This window comes from Ascaphus truei, chromosome 11 (assembly GCF_040206685.1).
Source record: "Ascaphus truei isolate aAscTru1 chromosome 11, aAscTru1.hap1, whole genome shotgun sequence".
Lineage (NCBI taxonomy): Eukaryota > Metazoa > Chordata > Amphibia > Anura > Ascaphidae > Ascaphus > Ascaphus truei.
In genome coordinates, this window is record NC_134493.1 from 54,651,163 (window position 1) to 54,669,278 (window position 18,116).

At 49.1% G+C, this 18,116-nt stretch overlaps 1 protein-coding gene across 1 annotated transcript in view; it reads right to left on the reverse strand.

Moving 5' to 3' along the window:
* METTL26 (methyltransferase like 26) overlaps positions 1 to 7,016 on the reverse strand; it is an 8,279-nt gene extending 1,263 nt beyond the window's left edge. The window contains exons 1-2 of the mRNA XM_075565101.1: positions 6,642 to 7,016; positions 4 to 40 (exon numbers count right to left, since the gene is read on the reverse strand). Coding sequence (XP_075421216.1) covers positions 4 to 40; positions 6,642 to 6,838 — 234 coding nt within the window. The 5' untranslated portion in view covers positions 6,839 to 7,016. The remainder of the gene's footprint in view (positions 1 to 3; positions 41 to 6,641) is intronic.
* Positions 7,017 to 18,116: the final 11,100 nt, after the last annotated feature.

Here is an 18,116-nt window from a genome sequence, read left to right on the forward strand (position 1 = left end):
CACATTACAGAGCGCGAAGTGCGAGATGTGCTCGGAGATACTGCGCAGAGACAGGACAGGGAGAACTGAGCCCAGCAATAACCCAGTCAGTCCGTGCGCATGCGCAAAGCGCGAGCACATCGCCAAAAGACAAGATATTTGTCTCTTGGTGCGGCGGCCGAGCGATGGCTACGGCACGGCGGCGGTTCAGCCAATGAGGGTGAACCAGCCGCGTGACATCGCGCCCGGATCCCCGCTGTCGCAAGCAATCAGAAGTCCACTGATTGCTTCAGAAACGGGTGGACGCACCGTGAGGCGCTGCGTGCGCCGTAGCCTCTATACACTACGTGCCGGGAGAAGGGGGGACATATATCCCACCGAGTTCTATGGGCACTGCACCCTATACAGTCAAAATGACCCCCTTCCACAATCAGATCTCCTCATACATTTGAATGGACCCCTCTCACTTTTAATAGGGGGTGTTGGGGCATGTGATGTGTTTGTGCAAAGCGCTCATTTTAACTTAACAGAAACTGATGCTATAGGAATGTCCAGGGACAAATGATCTTTCACCCATAGATTTGCGAGATCACTATTAAAGGCATGCCTGGTGGCCCTATAATAATACTGTATAGTACAGTGTCTTTCAACAGATGTTCGTAGAAACCCGTGGGTTCCCCGGGCACCCCTAAAGGGTTCCCTGAAATTTTCAGGTCATTTGAAAATTGTACCAAAGAGAGAAGAATTTACAATGCATCTGATCTCAGACGCGCTATTAGAGAGGGTTGGGTTCCTTACAATGCATCTGATCTCAGACGCGCTATTAGAGAGGGTTGGGGTTCCTTACAATGCATCTGATCTCAGACGCGCTATTAGAGAGGGTTGGGGTTCCTTACAATGCATCTGATCTCAGACGCGCTATTAGAGAGGGTTGGGGTTCCTTACAATGCATCTGATCTCAGACGCGCTATTAGAGAGGGTTGGGGTTCCTTACAATGCATCTGATCTCAGACGCGCTATTAGAGAGGTTGGGGGTCCTTACAATGCATCTGATCTCAGACGCGCTATTAGAGAGGGTTGGGGTTCCTTACAATGCATCTGATCTCAGACGCGCTATTAGAGAGGGTTGGGGTTCCTTACAATGCATCTGATCTCAGAGCGTGCTATTAGAGAGGGTTGGGGTTCCTTACAATGCATCTGATCTCAGACGCGCTATTAGAGAGGGTTGGGGTTCCTCAGAATATCACTTAGAATTCCATCACCAGAAAAAAAAAAAAAAGAAGGATTGAAAACACTGGTATAGCCGCCCATATACTGACATAGTACAGAAATGATTCACGTCACTCCCTTGGATATCAGAGTTCAAGTTTAATCCATCGGTTACACAAATGGGCGACATTTCAGACCCACGTGTTCTTGGTTAAGCTCGAGGAGACGCATGTGCGACTTGGAGCTGGAACCCGAGGCCTTCTACACACACCATGCAGCAAGTCATCGGGAGTTAGCATTTGGATCTGGGCTTTGAGGCCCCAGTGACCCCTCTCGCCACCCCCAACACACACACACACACACACACACACACACACACACACACACACACACACAACCCCCCCCCCCCCAACACATGCGCACCCCCCACCGAGCACACATACACACCAACCCCAAGTGCAATTCCCGACCAACACACAGAGCGCATGCACCCACCACACGTGCAAATCACCCCCCCGTGCGCACACATGGCCACTTCCCCCGTTTGAACCACACACACTCCTAAACTACCCGTCCCCAACATGCACAACCCCCACCAACGTGCACAATTTATCTCTCCCCCCATATACTCTGTGCAATTTATCTATCCCCCCCATATACCCTGTGCAATTTATCTCTATCCCCCCCATATACCCTGTGCAATTTATCTATGCCCCCCCATATACTCTGTGCAATTTATCTATGCCCCCCATATACCCTGTGCAATTTATCTCTCCCCCCCATATACCCTGTGCAATTTATCTATGCCCCCCCCATATACCCTGTGCAATTTATCTATGCCCCCCCCATATACTCTGTGCAATTTATCTATGCCCCCCATATACTCTGTGCAATTTATCTATGCCCCCCCATATACCCTGTGCAATTTATCTATGCCCCCCCATATACTCTGTGCAATTTATCTATGCCCCCCCATATACTCTGTGCAATTTATCTCTCCCCCCATATACCCTGTGCAATTTATCTATGCCCCCCCATATACTCTGTGCAATTTATCTATGCCCCCCCATATACCCTGTGCAATGTATCTCTACCCCCCCCATATACCCTGTGCAATTTATCTATGCCCCCCCATATACTCTGTGCAATTTATCTATGCCCCCCCATATACCCTGTGCAATTTATCTATCTCCCCCATATACTCTGTGCAATTTATCTCCCCCCCATATACCCTGTGCAATTTATCTCTCCCCCATATACCCTGTGCAATTTATCTCCCCCCCCATATACCCTGTGCAATTTATCTCCCCCCCCATATACCCTGTGCAATTTATCTCAGCCCCCCATATACCCTGTGCAATTTATCTCAGCCCCCATATACCCTGTGCAATTTATCTCCCCCCCCCCCATATACCCTGTGCAATTTATCTCCCCCCCCCCCATATACCCTGTGCAATTTATCTCCCCCCCCCATATACCCTGTGCAATTTATCTCCCCCCCCATATACCCTGTGCAATTTATCTATCCCCCCATATACCCTGTGCAATTTATCTCCCCCCCCATATACCCTGTGCAATTTATCTCCCCCCCCCATATACCCTGTGCAATTTATCTATCCCCCCCATATACCCTGTGCAATTTATCTCCCCCCCCATATACCCTGTGCAATTTATCTATCCCCCCATATACCCTGTGCAATTTATCTATCCCCCCCATATACCCTGTGCAATTTATCTCCCCCCCCATATACCCTGTGCAATTTATCTCCCCCCCCCATATACCCTGTGCAATTTATCTATCCCCCCCATATACCCTGTGCAATTTATCTATCCCCCCCATATACCCTGTGCAATTTATCTCCCCCCCCATATACCCTGTGCAATTTATCTCCCCCCCCCATATACCCTGTGCAATTTATCTCCCCCCCCATATACCCTGTGCAATTTATCTCTACCCCCCCATATACCCTGTGCAATTTATCTCTATCCCCCCCATATACCCTGTGCAATTTATCTCTATCCCCCCCCATATACCCTGTGCAATTTATCTCTATCCCCCCATATACCCTGTGCAATTTATCTCTATCCCCCCATATACCCTGTGCAATTTATCTCTATCCCCCCCATATACCCTGTGCAATTTATCTCTATCCCCCCCATATACCCTGTGCAATTTATCTCCCCCCCCATATACCCTGTGCAATTTATCTCCCCCCCCATATACCCTGTGCAATTTATCTCTCCCCCCCCCATATACCCTGTGCAATTTATCTCCCCCCCCATATACTCTGTGCAATTTATCTCCCCCCCATATACCCTGTGCAATTTATCTCTCCCCCCATATACCCTGTGCAATTTATCTCTCCCCCCATATACTCTGTGCAATTTATCTCTATCCTCCCCCCCATATACTCTGTGCAATTTATCTCCCCCCCCATATACCCTGTGCAATTTATCTCCCCCCCCATATACCCTGTGCAATTTATCTCCCCCCCCCATATACCCTGTGCAATTTATCTCCCCCCATATACTCTGTGCAATTTATCTCTCCCCCATATACTCTGTGCAATTTATCTCCCCCCCCATATACTCTGTGCAATTTATCTCCCCCCCCCCATATACCCTGTGCAATTTATCTCCCCCCCCATATACTCTGTGCAATTTATCTCTATCCCCCCCACATACTCTGTGCAATTTATCTCCCCCCCATATACCCTGTGCAATTTATCTCCCCCCCATATACTCTGTGCAATTTATCTCTCCCCCATATACTCTGTGCAATTTATCTCCCCCCCCCATATACTCTGTGCAATTTATCTCCCCCCCCCCATATACCCTGTGCAATTTATCTCCCCCCCCATATACTCTGTGCAATTATCTCTATCCCCCCCACATACTCTGTGCAATTTATCTCCCCCCCCATATACTCTGTGCAATTTATCTCCCCCCCATATACCCTGTGCAATTTATCTCCCCCCCATATACTCTGTGCAATTTATCTCTATCCCCCCCCATATACTCTGTGCAATTTATCTCCCCCCCATATACTCTGTGCAATTTATCTCCCCCCCCCATATACTCTGTGCAATTTATCTCTCCCCCATATACTCTGTGCAATTTATCTCCCCCCCCATATACCCTGTGCAATTTATCTCCCCCCCCCATATACCCTGTGCAATTTATCTTCCCCCCCATATACCCTGTGCAATTTATCTCCCCCCCCCATATACCCTGTGCAATTTATCTCCCCCCCCCATATACTCTGTGCAATTTATCTCCCCCCCATATACCCTGTGCAATTTATCTCCCCCCCCATATACTCTGTGCAATTTATCTCTCCCCCATATACAGTACTCTGTGCATTTTATCTCCCCCCCCATATACCCTGTGCAATTTATCTCCCCCCCCCCATATACCCTGTGCAATTTATCTCTATCCCCCCCCATATACTCTGTGCAATTTATCTCCCCCCCCATATACCCTGTGCAATTTATCTCCCCCCCATATACCCTGTGCAATTTATCTCTCCCCCATATACTCTGTGCAATTTATCTCCCCCCCCATATACCCTGTGCAATTTATCTCTATCCCCCCCATATACTCTGTGCAATTTATCTCTCCCCCATATACTCTGTGCAATTTATCTCCCCCCCATATACCCTGTGCAATTTATCTCCCCCCCATATACCCTGTGCAATTTATCCCCCCCCCATATACCCTGTGCAATTTATCTCTATCCCCCCCCCCATATACTCTGTGCCATTTATCTCTCCCCCATATACTCTGTGCAATTTATCTCCCCCCCCATATACCCTGTGCAATTTATCTCCCCCCCATATACCCTGTGCAATTTATCTCTCCCCCATATACTCTGTGCAATTTATCTCCCCCCCCATATACTCTGTGCAATTTATCTCCCCCCCCCCCATATACCCTGTGCAATTTATCTCCCCCCCCATATACTCTGTGCAATTTATCTCCCCCCCATATACCCTGTGCAATTTATCTCTATCCCCCCCCCCATATACCCTGTGCAATTTATCTCCCCCCCCATATACTCTGTGCAATTTATCTCCCCCCCCATATACTCTGTGCAATTTATCTCCCCCCCCCATATACCCTGTGCAATTTATCTCACCCCCCATATACCCTGTGCAATTTATCTCCCCCCCATATACCCTGTGCAATTTATCTTCCCCCCCATATACCCTGTGCAATTTATCTCCCCCCCCCATATACCCTGTGCAATTTATCTTCCCCCCCATATACCCTGTGCAATTTATCTCCCCCCCCCATATACCCTGTGCAATTTATCTCCCCCCCCCCATATACCCTGTGCAATTTATCTCTCCCCCCCCCATATACCCTGTGCAATTTATCCCTGTGCAATTTATCTCTCCCCCCCATATACCCTGTGCAATTTATCCCTGTGCAATTTATCTCTCCCCCCCCATATACCCTGTGCAATTTATCTTCCCCCCCATATACCCTGTGCAATTTATCTCCCCCCCCCATATACCCTGTGCAATTTATCTCTCCCCCCCCCATATACCCTGTGCAATTTATCTCCCCCCCCATATACCCTGTGCAATTTATCTCCCCCCCCATATACCCTGTGCAATTTATCCCTGTGCAATTTATCTCTCCCCCCCATATACCCTGTGCAATTTATCTCCCCCCCCCATATACCCTGTGCAATTTATCTCCCCCCCCCATATACCCTGTGCAATTTATCTCTCCCCCCCCCATATACCCTGTGCAATTTATCCCTGTGCAATTTATCTCTCCCCCCCCCATATACCCTGTGCAATTTATCCCTGTGCAATTTATCTCTCCCCCCCATATACCCTGTGCAATTTATCCCTGTGCAATTTATCTCTCCCCCCCCATATACCCTGTGCAATTTATCTCCCCCCCCCCCTACCCCACCACGACACACACATGGATGTGGAAGTTGGACCTGACTACGAGTGGGTGGGAAGGCCCCAATTGCAGCAGCCGGACACAGAAGTTATAGGCCCAACCTCTGCTCGAGCCAAACGGTTACTACCGGCAAGCCGCCCCCCCCCCCCAGCTCTCATCCCTCTCCCCCCCCCCCCCCAGCTCTCATCCCTCTCCCCCAACCGCCCCGCCACCCCCCCCCCCCCACCTGCGGCCCTAACACCCGGGACACATCACGCGGCCGCGTCACCGGGACTAGAGAACGGGCGGCCTGGTGTATGTATACGGGGGCGGCCTGGTGTATGTATACGGGGGCGCCCGGAAACCCCCCACCGCGCGTCCGGTGACCCTACCCCTGCACTATATATATATATATATATATATATATATATATATATATTCTGATCCGCTGCTACCCGTGACATGAACACGCGCCAGGTGTCCCCCCGTCCCCGCGGGCACTTGACGCAGCCTCCCCCGCGGGGTCACGTGACCCCGGCCACGTGTCTCACCTCCGCAGGCTCCACGGTTCCACCTCGGAGGGGATCCAGCGCAGGTTGGGCAGCGCCCGGGCGAAGTGAGCGGCGTGCTGCCCGGTGCCCGAGGCCACCTCCAGCACCCACACCTCCGGCGCCCCCGGGTCCACGTACTGCCGCAGGACCTCGAGGATCGGCCCCTTGTTCCGGTCCGCCGCAGCTGCCACCAACATCCCCGCGTCCCTGATCCTCGCACCCGCTTACAGGGACCTCTCACACCCCCGGGAGCCAATGCGTGTGATGGCGCCGGACTACAACTCCCAGCCTGCTCACCGCGCTGGCGCGGACTACAACTCCCGGCGTGCCTGGCGGCAGGGATCGCTGGCTGAGCGGTGAAATGGAGAGCACTACAACTCCCGGCGTGCCTTGCGCTTGGCCAGAACTGCAACTCCCGGCGTGTCTCGAGGCAGGGATCCCTGGCCTGAGCTATGAAATGGAGAGCACTACAACTCCCGGCGTGCTTTGCGACACGCTAGGACTACAACTCCCGGTGTGCTTTGCGCAACGCCAGGACTACAACTCCTGGCGTGCCATAGCGCAAGGCCGGGACTACAACTCCCGGCGTGCCTGGCGGCAGGGATCCCGGGCCTGAGCGATGAAATACAGAGCGCTACAGCTCCCGTCATGCCGTAGTGCAGGGCGCTGCAGTATGCTAACGACAGGATTACAACACCCAGGATGACTCGGGGGAAGCTCCGGTTGTGATTACGGCAGTACTAAAACCAGCACTACATCTCCCGGCATGCCATGCGGGAGCAAGGGTTCTAGCAAGGACAGGAAACTACAACTCCCATAACACCTGATTGTGGGAGCCTGCCTTCGCAAAGGATGCTGGGAGGTGTAGGCTGGTCCATGGAAAGACGCTTTTTAGCGCAATGCTATGTGGGAGTTGTAGTCTTTTGGTGGCCCCCGCCATGCAGGAAAACAGCCAAACGGACTCGGATTCCCAGCAACCCTTCGCGAGCCGATGTGACGCCATTAGGCTATGGCGCCCAAAGGAGACTTTATTAGTGAAGCGAGTGCGCAGTCACTGGGACAGGGCCAATAATGTCACACTGCGTGACAGGGCCAATAATGTCACACTGCGTGACAATAATGTCACTGCGTGACAGGACCAATAATGTCACACTGCGTGACAGGGCCAATAATGTCACACTGCGTGACAATAATGTCACACTGCGTGACAGAGCCAATAATGTCACACTGCGTGACAGGGCCAATAAAACGGCCAATCATGTCACACTGCGTGACAGGGCCAATAATGTCACAATGTGTGACAGGGCTAATGTCACACTGCGTGACAGGGCCAATAATGTCACACTATGACGGGGACAAACTTCCTATTGTAGCCAACGGTGCCAAAAACAGCCATAACCTGCTCCTTTGTTCGGGGCACTGGCCACTCGAGAATTGCCTCTAACTTAGCCGGCTCCGGCTTTAGATGCCCCCTGCCTACCCTGTGCCCGAGGTGCAGTACCTCTGCCATCCCGGCTAGACACAGATGGTTTGAGTGTCAGCCCTGCTTCCCTGATCCGTTTCAGCACCGCTGATACATGTACTAGATTCCCATGAATGGCTAAACACAGCTATGTCATCCAGGTATACCCTCGCGAAACCCTGCATCCCTTCCAGTAACCTATTGACCAGGCGTGGGAAGGTAGCCGGGGCATTCTTTATCCCGAATGGCATAACTAGAAACTCATATAAGCCACTTGTGAGTGATGAAAGCCGACTTCTCCTGGGCGTCCTGGGTCAGTGGGATTTGCCAGTACCCCCTGGACAAATCCATGTTAGTCAGATACCTTGCCCCCGTGATCTCATCTAATAGCTCGTCCAAGCGGGGCATGGGATAGGCATCTGACACCGTCTGAGCGTTAAGCTGCCGGTAGTCCACACAGAACCGAGTGGTCCCGTCCTTAGGTACTAGGACTACCGGTGAAGACAAGGACTCTGAGAAGGTACAATTACCCCCAGGGCTGGCATCTCTTCTACCTCTATACTACGCTTCACCTCTGCTGGTACCCGATAGGCATTCTTATACAGAGGTCTCTGATCCCCGGTGTGGACTGGGTGATATGGGTCCTGTCCGGCTTATCCGTGAACAGATCCTGGTACTGATCTAGTATAGCCCGTGCCTGCACCCGCTGGGGTGCCTCGAGCTGGAGACCTATCCATACCTGGTCCACTGTGCCTCCTTGCCTAGCTTCCCCTAGGAGGTTTGTAGCCGAAGCCCAAAAAGCCACCATATATCGAGATCAATGGGGCGGAATCACTAGAGACGCATTGAACATCCTGCCGCCGGTCTCCACAACACATCGCTCCTTACCTTATAAACGATGAAGCAATGTCGTTTGGTTGGGCAGAGCAGGACTCACCAGGTCCTCCATCGGTGGGCTACAGATAGCCAGCACCGATGTCGCACTCTGGAAGTACTCCTTCAGCATATTTATGTGATAGATCAGGAGACAGAGAGACATAGAACCTTACTGTACAACATAGTTGCACTCGTTCATCCACCGGAGAACCGTATACTGGCCAGCCCAGGCAGCCATGAGTTTGTTCTGCCGAGTTGGCTTCAGAACGAGCACTTGCTGCCCAGGGATGAACTCTCTATTCCGGGCATTCTGATCATACCAAGTCTTCTGCTTGGTCTGAGCATCTCTGAGGTTAGCCTGTGCCAACCCTATGAGTTGGGGTAACCGGTCTCTGAGAGTTACTACATACTGTAGCACAGAAGCATCAGTAGTTGTAGTCTTCCCATCCCTCACGAAACAGGTGAAGTGGTCCACGGACCCTGCGACCGTATAGAAGCTCGCACAGTGAGAACCCAGTAGATACTTGCGGTACCTCTCGGTAGGCAAACAACAAATGCTGTAAGTGAATCTCCCAGCCTCCCCGTTCAGTAAGTCTGCAGCATCTGCTTCAGGGAACGCACCTTTGTAATTTTTTGCAAGGAAGCATTGGATGTAGTGCTCAGCCTTCTCTTGTTTTTGTTCAGGGTACCATTGAACCGCTCACACAGTCCGTCTGGGGGTGGTAAGGGGTCGTGCGGAGGGTTGTCACTCCACACGCCTCCCAGAGACAGTGGAGCAATACAGACATGAATGGGCACCCCTGATAGGTTAGAATCTCGCTAGGGAAACCTACCCTAGAGAAAATCCCTACCAGAGCTACTGCCACCTTCTCAGCTTCGATCGAGGGCAGTACCACAGCCTCAGGGTTTCGGGTCGCAAAATCGACCACCGTGAGGATGTAGCGCTTCCCTGTCCAGCTAGGGACCATAAGGGGTCCCACTATATCGACTGCTACCCTCTGGAAGGGATCACCGGTATCGGCCCAGTAGGACCCCCACACGGTCTCCTGCCTTGCCTACCCACTGGCAGGCATCACAGGAGCGGCAAAAATCTGCCACTGCCTGCGATGCCCCCAGCCAGTAGAAACGCTGCAATAGCCGGGCTCTGGTGCGGGCGACCCCCTGATGTCCAGCTAGTGGTATGGAGTGGGATTCCTGTAACGACTGCTGCCTATACTCCCTGGGTACCACTAACTGTCTCCTACTAGTCCATACCATAGCAGGACCGTCTTCACGTACTCATAATTCTCACTGGCATCCGAGTTGATTGCATCGTATGCCTCCTGTGCCTGGCCGTATAGCTGGGGGGACAGGAACTTGAACCACTCGGCTGGCAGGAGAGAGTACTGCCGGCATAGCTTCTCAAAGCTCCACAGGTACCCATCGATGTCCGTGACACCATCTATGAACTTCCCAAAACTCTGATGAGTTATCTTGGGGGGACGGTACTGAGAACAGTCCCGAGGTGTGCTGGGCACGGAAGTTGCCGGGGGGTGCCCAATGGACTGCATCAGTTGGATTTTATCCGCTTCAGTAGCTCCTGGCCCCAGGATTGCTACCATAGCCGCAATATCCTCAGGAGACGGAACCAGGGTCCCCCAGACCACAGGTACCCCTTGAGCCACCGGGGCGACCTGGACCGGTCCCCCTGGCTCCATTCATCCGCTCTCCGCAAAGGCAACAGCTCCAGCTGGATTAGCACTGGCAAGGGCATCTTCATGTTCCTCCAGTATGGCTATCAGCTCAGCTCTGCTGCGCCCCTCCATTTGCAGATTAAAGGTCTCACACGTGGCAGCGATTGCTTCTTGACTCCAGGACCGGTTCTGCCCTGATCGGGAACCCATCTTCGCCTTGTGGCACTAAACTTAAGTGACACTGAACAGAGTGTGATGCCTGATTTTGTAAAAACGTGTTTTCCGACTCTACTTGTTTTGAGAGCTTGCAATCTACGAGCTCACGTTGCCCTATCATTCCCTGTGGGAAGTTCTAAACCCTATGATCCCACACGCTGCCACCAGAAAAAAGCCTGTCACGGTAGACCAGGTCTTTTAACACATTTATATTTAAGGGATCAGGCAATTGGCAAAACAAGGCAGTGAAATAAAGTGAGGTTTATTTGGAGAAGACGTCGGAAACACACAGAAATGCAAAAATATACACACTTACGGGGGGTCTGGGGTATGAGAGCTACCTTTCCCAGGGGCAGGACGCCCGCTTGCATGGGCGTACCCCGATCGGAACCTTGTTCAGGATGTCCTGGACCGAAATCCAATTTCACAAATAAGCACTCTTCTTTTATCTTTAATATATCCAAAATTACTTACCAATATAAATCACTAAAATGGCAGCTTGCAAGTGGAAAAATAGTCACAGCGGAGACAAACACATGCCAAGCTATACAAAATGGCAGATAATCAATGTGTGTCCTGACCTCAGTAGTAAGTGAGAGATAACACAGCCTAAAGGTGCTATGACATGCTATTAACAGACTGAAGCCCATTATATATATATATATATATATATATATATATATATATATATAGCTTATATATCCCATCCACCCCCTCATATATCCCATCCAGCCCTCTCTTATATATCCCATCCAGCCCTCTCTTATATATCCCATCCAGCCCTTCTCTTACATATCCCATCCAGCCCTTCTCTTATATATCCCATCCAGCCCCCTATATATCCCATCCAGCCCTCTCTTATGTATCCCATCCAGCCCTTTCTTATGTATCCCATCCAGCCCTTCTCTTATATATCCCATCCAGCCCTTCTCTTATCTATCCCATCCAGCCCTTCTCTTATCTATCCCATCCAGCCCTCTCTTATGTATCCCATCCAGCCCTTCTCTTATATATCCCATCCAGCCCCTTATATATCCCATCCAGCCCCTTATATAAGCCCTTCTCTTATATATCCCATCCAGCCCTCTCTTATGTATCCCATCCAGCCCTTTATATATCCCATCCAACCCTTCTCTTATATATCCCAACCAGACCCTTATATATCCCATCCAGCCCCCTCTTATATATCCCACCCAGCCCCCTCTTATATAACCCAACCCAGACCCCTCATATATCCCATCCAGCCCCTTATATATCCCATCCAGCTCCTTAAATATCCAATCCAGCCCTCTATTATATATCCCACCCAGACCTCTCGTATATCCCATCCAGCCCCTTCTATATCCCATCCAGCCCTCTCTTATATATCCCATCCAGCCCTCTCTTATATATCCCATCCAGCCCTTCTCTTATATATCCCATCCAGCCCTCTCTTATATATCCCATCCAGCCCTCTCTTATATATCCCATCCAGCCCTCTCTTATATATCCCATCCAGCCCTCTCTTATATATCCCATCCAGCCCTTCTCTTATATATCCCATCCAGCCCTTCTCTTATATATCCCATCCAGCCCTTCTCTTATATATCCCACCCAGCCCTTCTCTTATATATCCCAACCAGCCCCTTATATATCCCATCCAGCCCTTCTCTTATTTATCCCATCCAGCCCTTCTCTTATATATCCCATCCAGCCCCTTATATATCCCATCCAGCCCTTCTCTTATTTATCCCATCCAGCCCTTCTCTTATATATCCCATCCAGCCCCTTATATATCCCATCCAGCCCTTCTCTTATTTATCCCATCCAGCCCTCTCTTATTTATCCCATCCAGCCCCTTATATATCCCATCCAGCCCTCTCTTATATATCCCATCCAGCCCTCTCTTATATATCCCATCCAGCCCTCTCTTATACTGTATATCCCAACCAGCCCCTTATATATCCCATCCAGCCCTTCTCTTATTTATCCCATCCAGCCCTTCTCTTATATATCCCATCCAGCCCTTCTCTTATATATCCCATCCAGCCCTTCTCTTATATATCCCATCCAGCCCTTCTCTTATATATCCCATCCAGCCCTTCTCTTATATATCCCATCCAGCCCTTCTCTTATACTGTATATCCCATCCAGCCCTTCTCTTATATATCCCATCCAGCCCTTCTCTTATATATCCCATCCAGCCCTCTCTTATATATCCCATCCAGCCCTCTCTTATATATCCCATCCAGCCCTTATATATCCCATCCAGCCCTTCTCTTATATATCCCATCCAGCCCTTCTCTTATATATCCCATCCAGCCCTCTCTTATATATCCCATCCAGCCCTTATATATCCCATCCAGCCCTTCTCTTATATATCCCATCCAGCCCTCTCTTATATATCCCATCCAGCCCTTCTCTTATATATCCCATCCAGCCCTCTCTTATATATCCCATCCAGCCCTTCTCTTATATATCCCATCCAGCCCTCTCTTATATATCCCATCCAGCCCTTATATATCCCATCCAGCCCTTCTCTTATATATCCCACCCAGCCCTTCTCTTATATATCCCAACCAGCCCCTTATATATCCCATCCAGCCCTTCTCTTATTTATCCCATCCAGCCCTTCTCTTATATATCCCATCCAGCCCCTTATATATCCCATCCAGCCCTTCTCTTATTTATCCCATCCAGCCCTTCTCTTATATATCCCATCCAGCCCCTTATATATCCCATCCAGCCCTTCTCTTATTTATCCCATCCAGCCCTCTCTTATTTATCCCATCCAGCCCCTTATATATCCCATCCAGCCCTCTCTTATATATCCCATCCAGCCCTCTCTTATATATCCCATCCAGCCCTCTCTTATACTGTATATCCCAACCAGCCCCTTATATATCCCATCCAGCCCTTCTCTTATTTATCCCATCCAGCCCTTCTCTTATATATCCCATCCAGCCCTTCTCTTATATATCCCATCCAGCCCTTCTCTTATATATCCCATCCAGCCCTTCTCTTATATATCCCATCCAGCCCTTCTCTTATATATCCCATCCAGCCCTTCTCTTATACTGTATATCCCATCCAGCCCTTCTCTTATATATCCCATCCAGCCCTTCTCTTATATATCCCATCCAGCCCTCTCTTATATATCCCATCCAGCCCTCTCTTATATATCCCATCCAGCCCTCTCTTATATATCCCATCCAGCCCTTATATATCCCATCCAGCCCTTCTCTTATATATCCCATCCAGCCCTTCTCTTATATATCCCATCCAGCCCTCTCTTATATATCCCATCCAGCCCTTATATATCCCATCCAGCCCTTCTCTTATATATCCCATCCAGCCCTCTCTTATATATCCCATCCAGCCCTTCTCTTATATATCCCATCCAGCCCTCTCTTATATATCCCATCCAGCCCTTCTCTTATATATCCCATCCAGCCCTCTCTTATATATCCCATCCAGCCCTTATATATCCCATCCAGCCCTTCTCTTATATATCCCATCCAGCCCTCTCTTATATATCCCATCCAGCCCTCTCTTATATATCCCATCCAGCCCTCTCTTATTTATCCCATCCAGCCCTCTCTTATATATCCCATCCAGCCCTTCTCTTATATATCCCATCCAGCCCTTCTCTTATATATCCCATCCAGCCCTTCTCTTATATATCCCATCCAGCCCTCTCTTATATATCCCATCCAGCCCTCTCTTATATATCCCATCCAGCCCTTCTCTTATATATCCCATCCAGCCCTTCTCTTATACTGTATATCCCAACCAGCCCATTATATATCCCATCCAGCCCTCTCTTATATATCCCATCCAGCCCTCTCTTATATATCCCATCCAGCCCTTCTCTTATATATCCCATCCAGCCCTTCTCTTATATATCCCATCCAGCCCTTCTCTTATATATCCCAACCAGCCCCTTATATATCCCATCCAGCCCTCTCTTATATATCCCATCCAGCCCTTTCTTATATATCCCATCCAGCCCTTCTCTTATATATCCCATCCAGCCCCTTATATATCCCATCCAGCCCTCTCTTATATATCCCATCCAGCCCTCTCTTATATATCCCATCCAGCCCTCTCTTATATATCCCATCCAGCCCTCTCTTATATATCCCATCCAGCCCTCTCTTATTTATCCCATCCAGCCCTTCTCTTATATATCCCAACCAGCCCCTTATATATCCCATCCAGCCCTTCTCTTATATATCGCATCCAGCCCTCTCTTATATATCCCATCCAGCCCTCTCTTATATATCCCATCCAACCCTTCTCTTATATATCCCAACCAGCCCCTTATATATCCCATCCAGCCCTCTCTTATATATCCCATCCAGCCCTTCTCTTATATATCCCAACCAGCCCCTTATATATCCCATCCAGCCCTCTCTTATATATCCCATCCAGCCCTTCTCTTATATATCCCATCCAGCCCTTCTCTTATATATCCCATCCAGCCCTCTCTTATATATCCCATCCAGCCCTCTCTTATAAATCCCATCCAGCCCTTATATATCCCATCCAGCCCTCTTTTATATATCCCATCCAGCCCTCTCTTATAAATCCCATCCAGCCCTTATATATCCCATCCAGCCCTTCTCTTATATATCCCATCCAGCCCTCTCTTATATATCCCATCCAGCCCTTCTCTTATATATCCCATCCAGCCCTTCTCTTATACTGTATATCCCAACCAGCCCATTATATATCCCATCCAGCCCTCTCTTATATATCCCATCCAGCCCTCTCTTATATATCCCATCCAGCCCTTCTCTTATATATCCCATCCAGCCCTTCTCTTATACTGTATATCCCAACCAGCCCATTATATATCCCATCCAGCCCTCTCTTATATATTGCATCCAGCCCTCTCTTATATATCCCATCCAGCCCTCTCTTATATATCCCATTCAGCCCTTCTCTTATATATCCCATCCAGCCCTTCTCTTATATATCCCAACCAGCCCCTTATATATCCCATCCAGCCCTCTCATATATCCCAACCAGCCCTCTCTTATATATCCCATCCAGCCCTTCTCTTATATATCCCAACCAGCCCCTTATATATCCCATCCAGCCCTTCTCTTATATATCCCATCCAGCCCTTCTCTTATATATCCCATCCAGCCCTTCTCTTATATATCCCATCCAGCCCTTCTCTTATATATCCCATCCAACCCTTCTCTTATATATCCCATCCAGCCCTTCTCTTATATATCCCATCCAGCCCTCTTTTATATATCCCATCCAGCCCTTCTCTTATACATCCCATCAAGCCCTTCTCTTATATATCCCATCCAGCCCTTCTCTTATATATCCCATCCAGCCCTTCTCTTATATATCCCATCCAGCCCTCTCTTATATATCCCATCCAGCCCTTCTCTTATACTGTATATCCCATCCAACCCTTCTCTTATATATCCCATCCAGCCCTTCTCTTATGTATCCCATCCAGACCCTTATATATTCCATCCAGACCCTTATATATCCCACCCAGCCCTCTCTTATATATCCCATCCAGCCCCTTATATATCCCATCCAGCCCTTCTCATATATCCCAACCAGCCCCTTATATATCCCATCCAACCCTTCTCTTATATATCTCATCCAACCCTTCTCTTATATATCCCATCCAGCCCTTCTCTTATATATCCCATCCAGCCCCTTATCTATCCCATCCAGCCCTCTCTTATGTATCCCATCCAGCCCCTTATATATCCCATCCAGCCCCTTATATAAGCCCTTCTCTTATATATCCCATCCAGCCCTCTCTTATGTATCCCATCCAGCCCTTTATATATCCCATCCAACCCTTCTCTTATATATCCCATCCAGCCCTCTCTTATATATACCATCCAGCCCTTCTCTTATATATCCCATCCAGCCCTCTCTTATATATCCCAACCAGACCCTTATATATCCCATCCAGCCCCCTCTTATATATCCCACCCAGACCCCTCATATATCCCATCCAGCCCCTTATATATCCCATCCAGCTCCTTATATATCCAATCCAGCCCTCTATTATATATCCCACCCAGACCTCTCGTATATCCCAACCAGCCCCTTATATATCCCATCCAGCCCTCTCTTATTTATCCCATCCAGCCCTTCTCTTATATATCCCAACCAGCCCCTTATATATCCCATCCAGCCCTTCTCTTATATATCGCATCCAGCCCTCTCTTATATATTCCATCCAGCCCTTCTCTTATATATCCCATCCAGCCCTCTCTTATATATCCCATCCAATCCTTCTCTTATATATCCCAACCAGCCCCTTATATATCCCATCCAGCCCTCTCTTATATATCCCATCCAGCCCTTCTCTTATATATCCCAACCAGCCCCTTATATATCCCATCCAATCCTTCTCTTATATATCCCAACCAGCCCCTTATATATCCCATCCAGCCCTCTCTTATATATCCCATCCAGCCCTTCTCTTATATATCCCATCCAGCCCTTCTCTTATATATCCCATCCAGCCCTCTCTTATATATCCCATCCAGCCCTCTCTTATAAATCCCATCCAGCCCTTCTCTTATATAGCCCATCCAGCCCTTCTCTTATACTGTATATCCCAACCAGCCCCTTATATATCCCATCCAGCCCTCTCTTATATATCGCATCCAGCCCTCTCTTATATATCCCATCCAGCCCTCTCTTATATATCCCATCCAGCCCTCTCTTATATATCCCATTCAGCCCTTCTCTTATATATCCCATCCAGCCCTTCTCTTATATATCCCAACCAGCCCCTTATATATCCCATCCAGCCCTCTCATATATCCCAACCAGCCCTCTCATATATCCCATCCAGCCCCTTATATATCCCATCCAGCCCTTCTCTTATATATCCCATCCAGCCCTTCTCTTATATATCCCATCCAACCCTTCTCTTATATATCCCATCCAGCCCTTCTCTTATATATCCCATCCAGCCCTTCTCTTATATATCCCATCCAGCCCTCTCTTATATATCCCATCCAGCCCTTCTCTTATATATCCCATCCAGCCCTTCTCTTATATATCCCATCCAGCCCTTCTCTTATATATCCCATCCAGCCCTTCTCTTATATATCCCATCCAGCCCTCTCTTATATATCCCATCCAGCCCTTCTCTTATACTGTATATCCCATCCAACCCTTCTCTTATATATCCCATCCAGCCCTTCTCTTATGTATGCCATCCAGACCCTTATATATTCCATCCAGACCCTTATATATCCCATCCAGCCC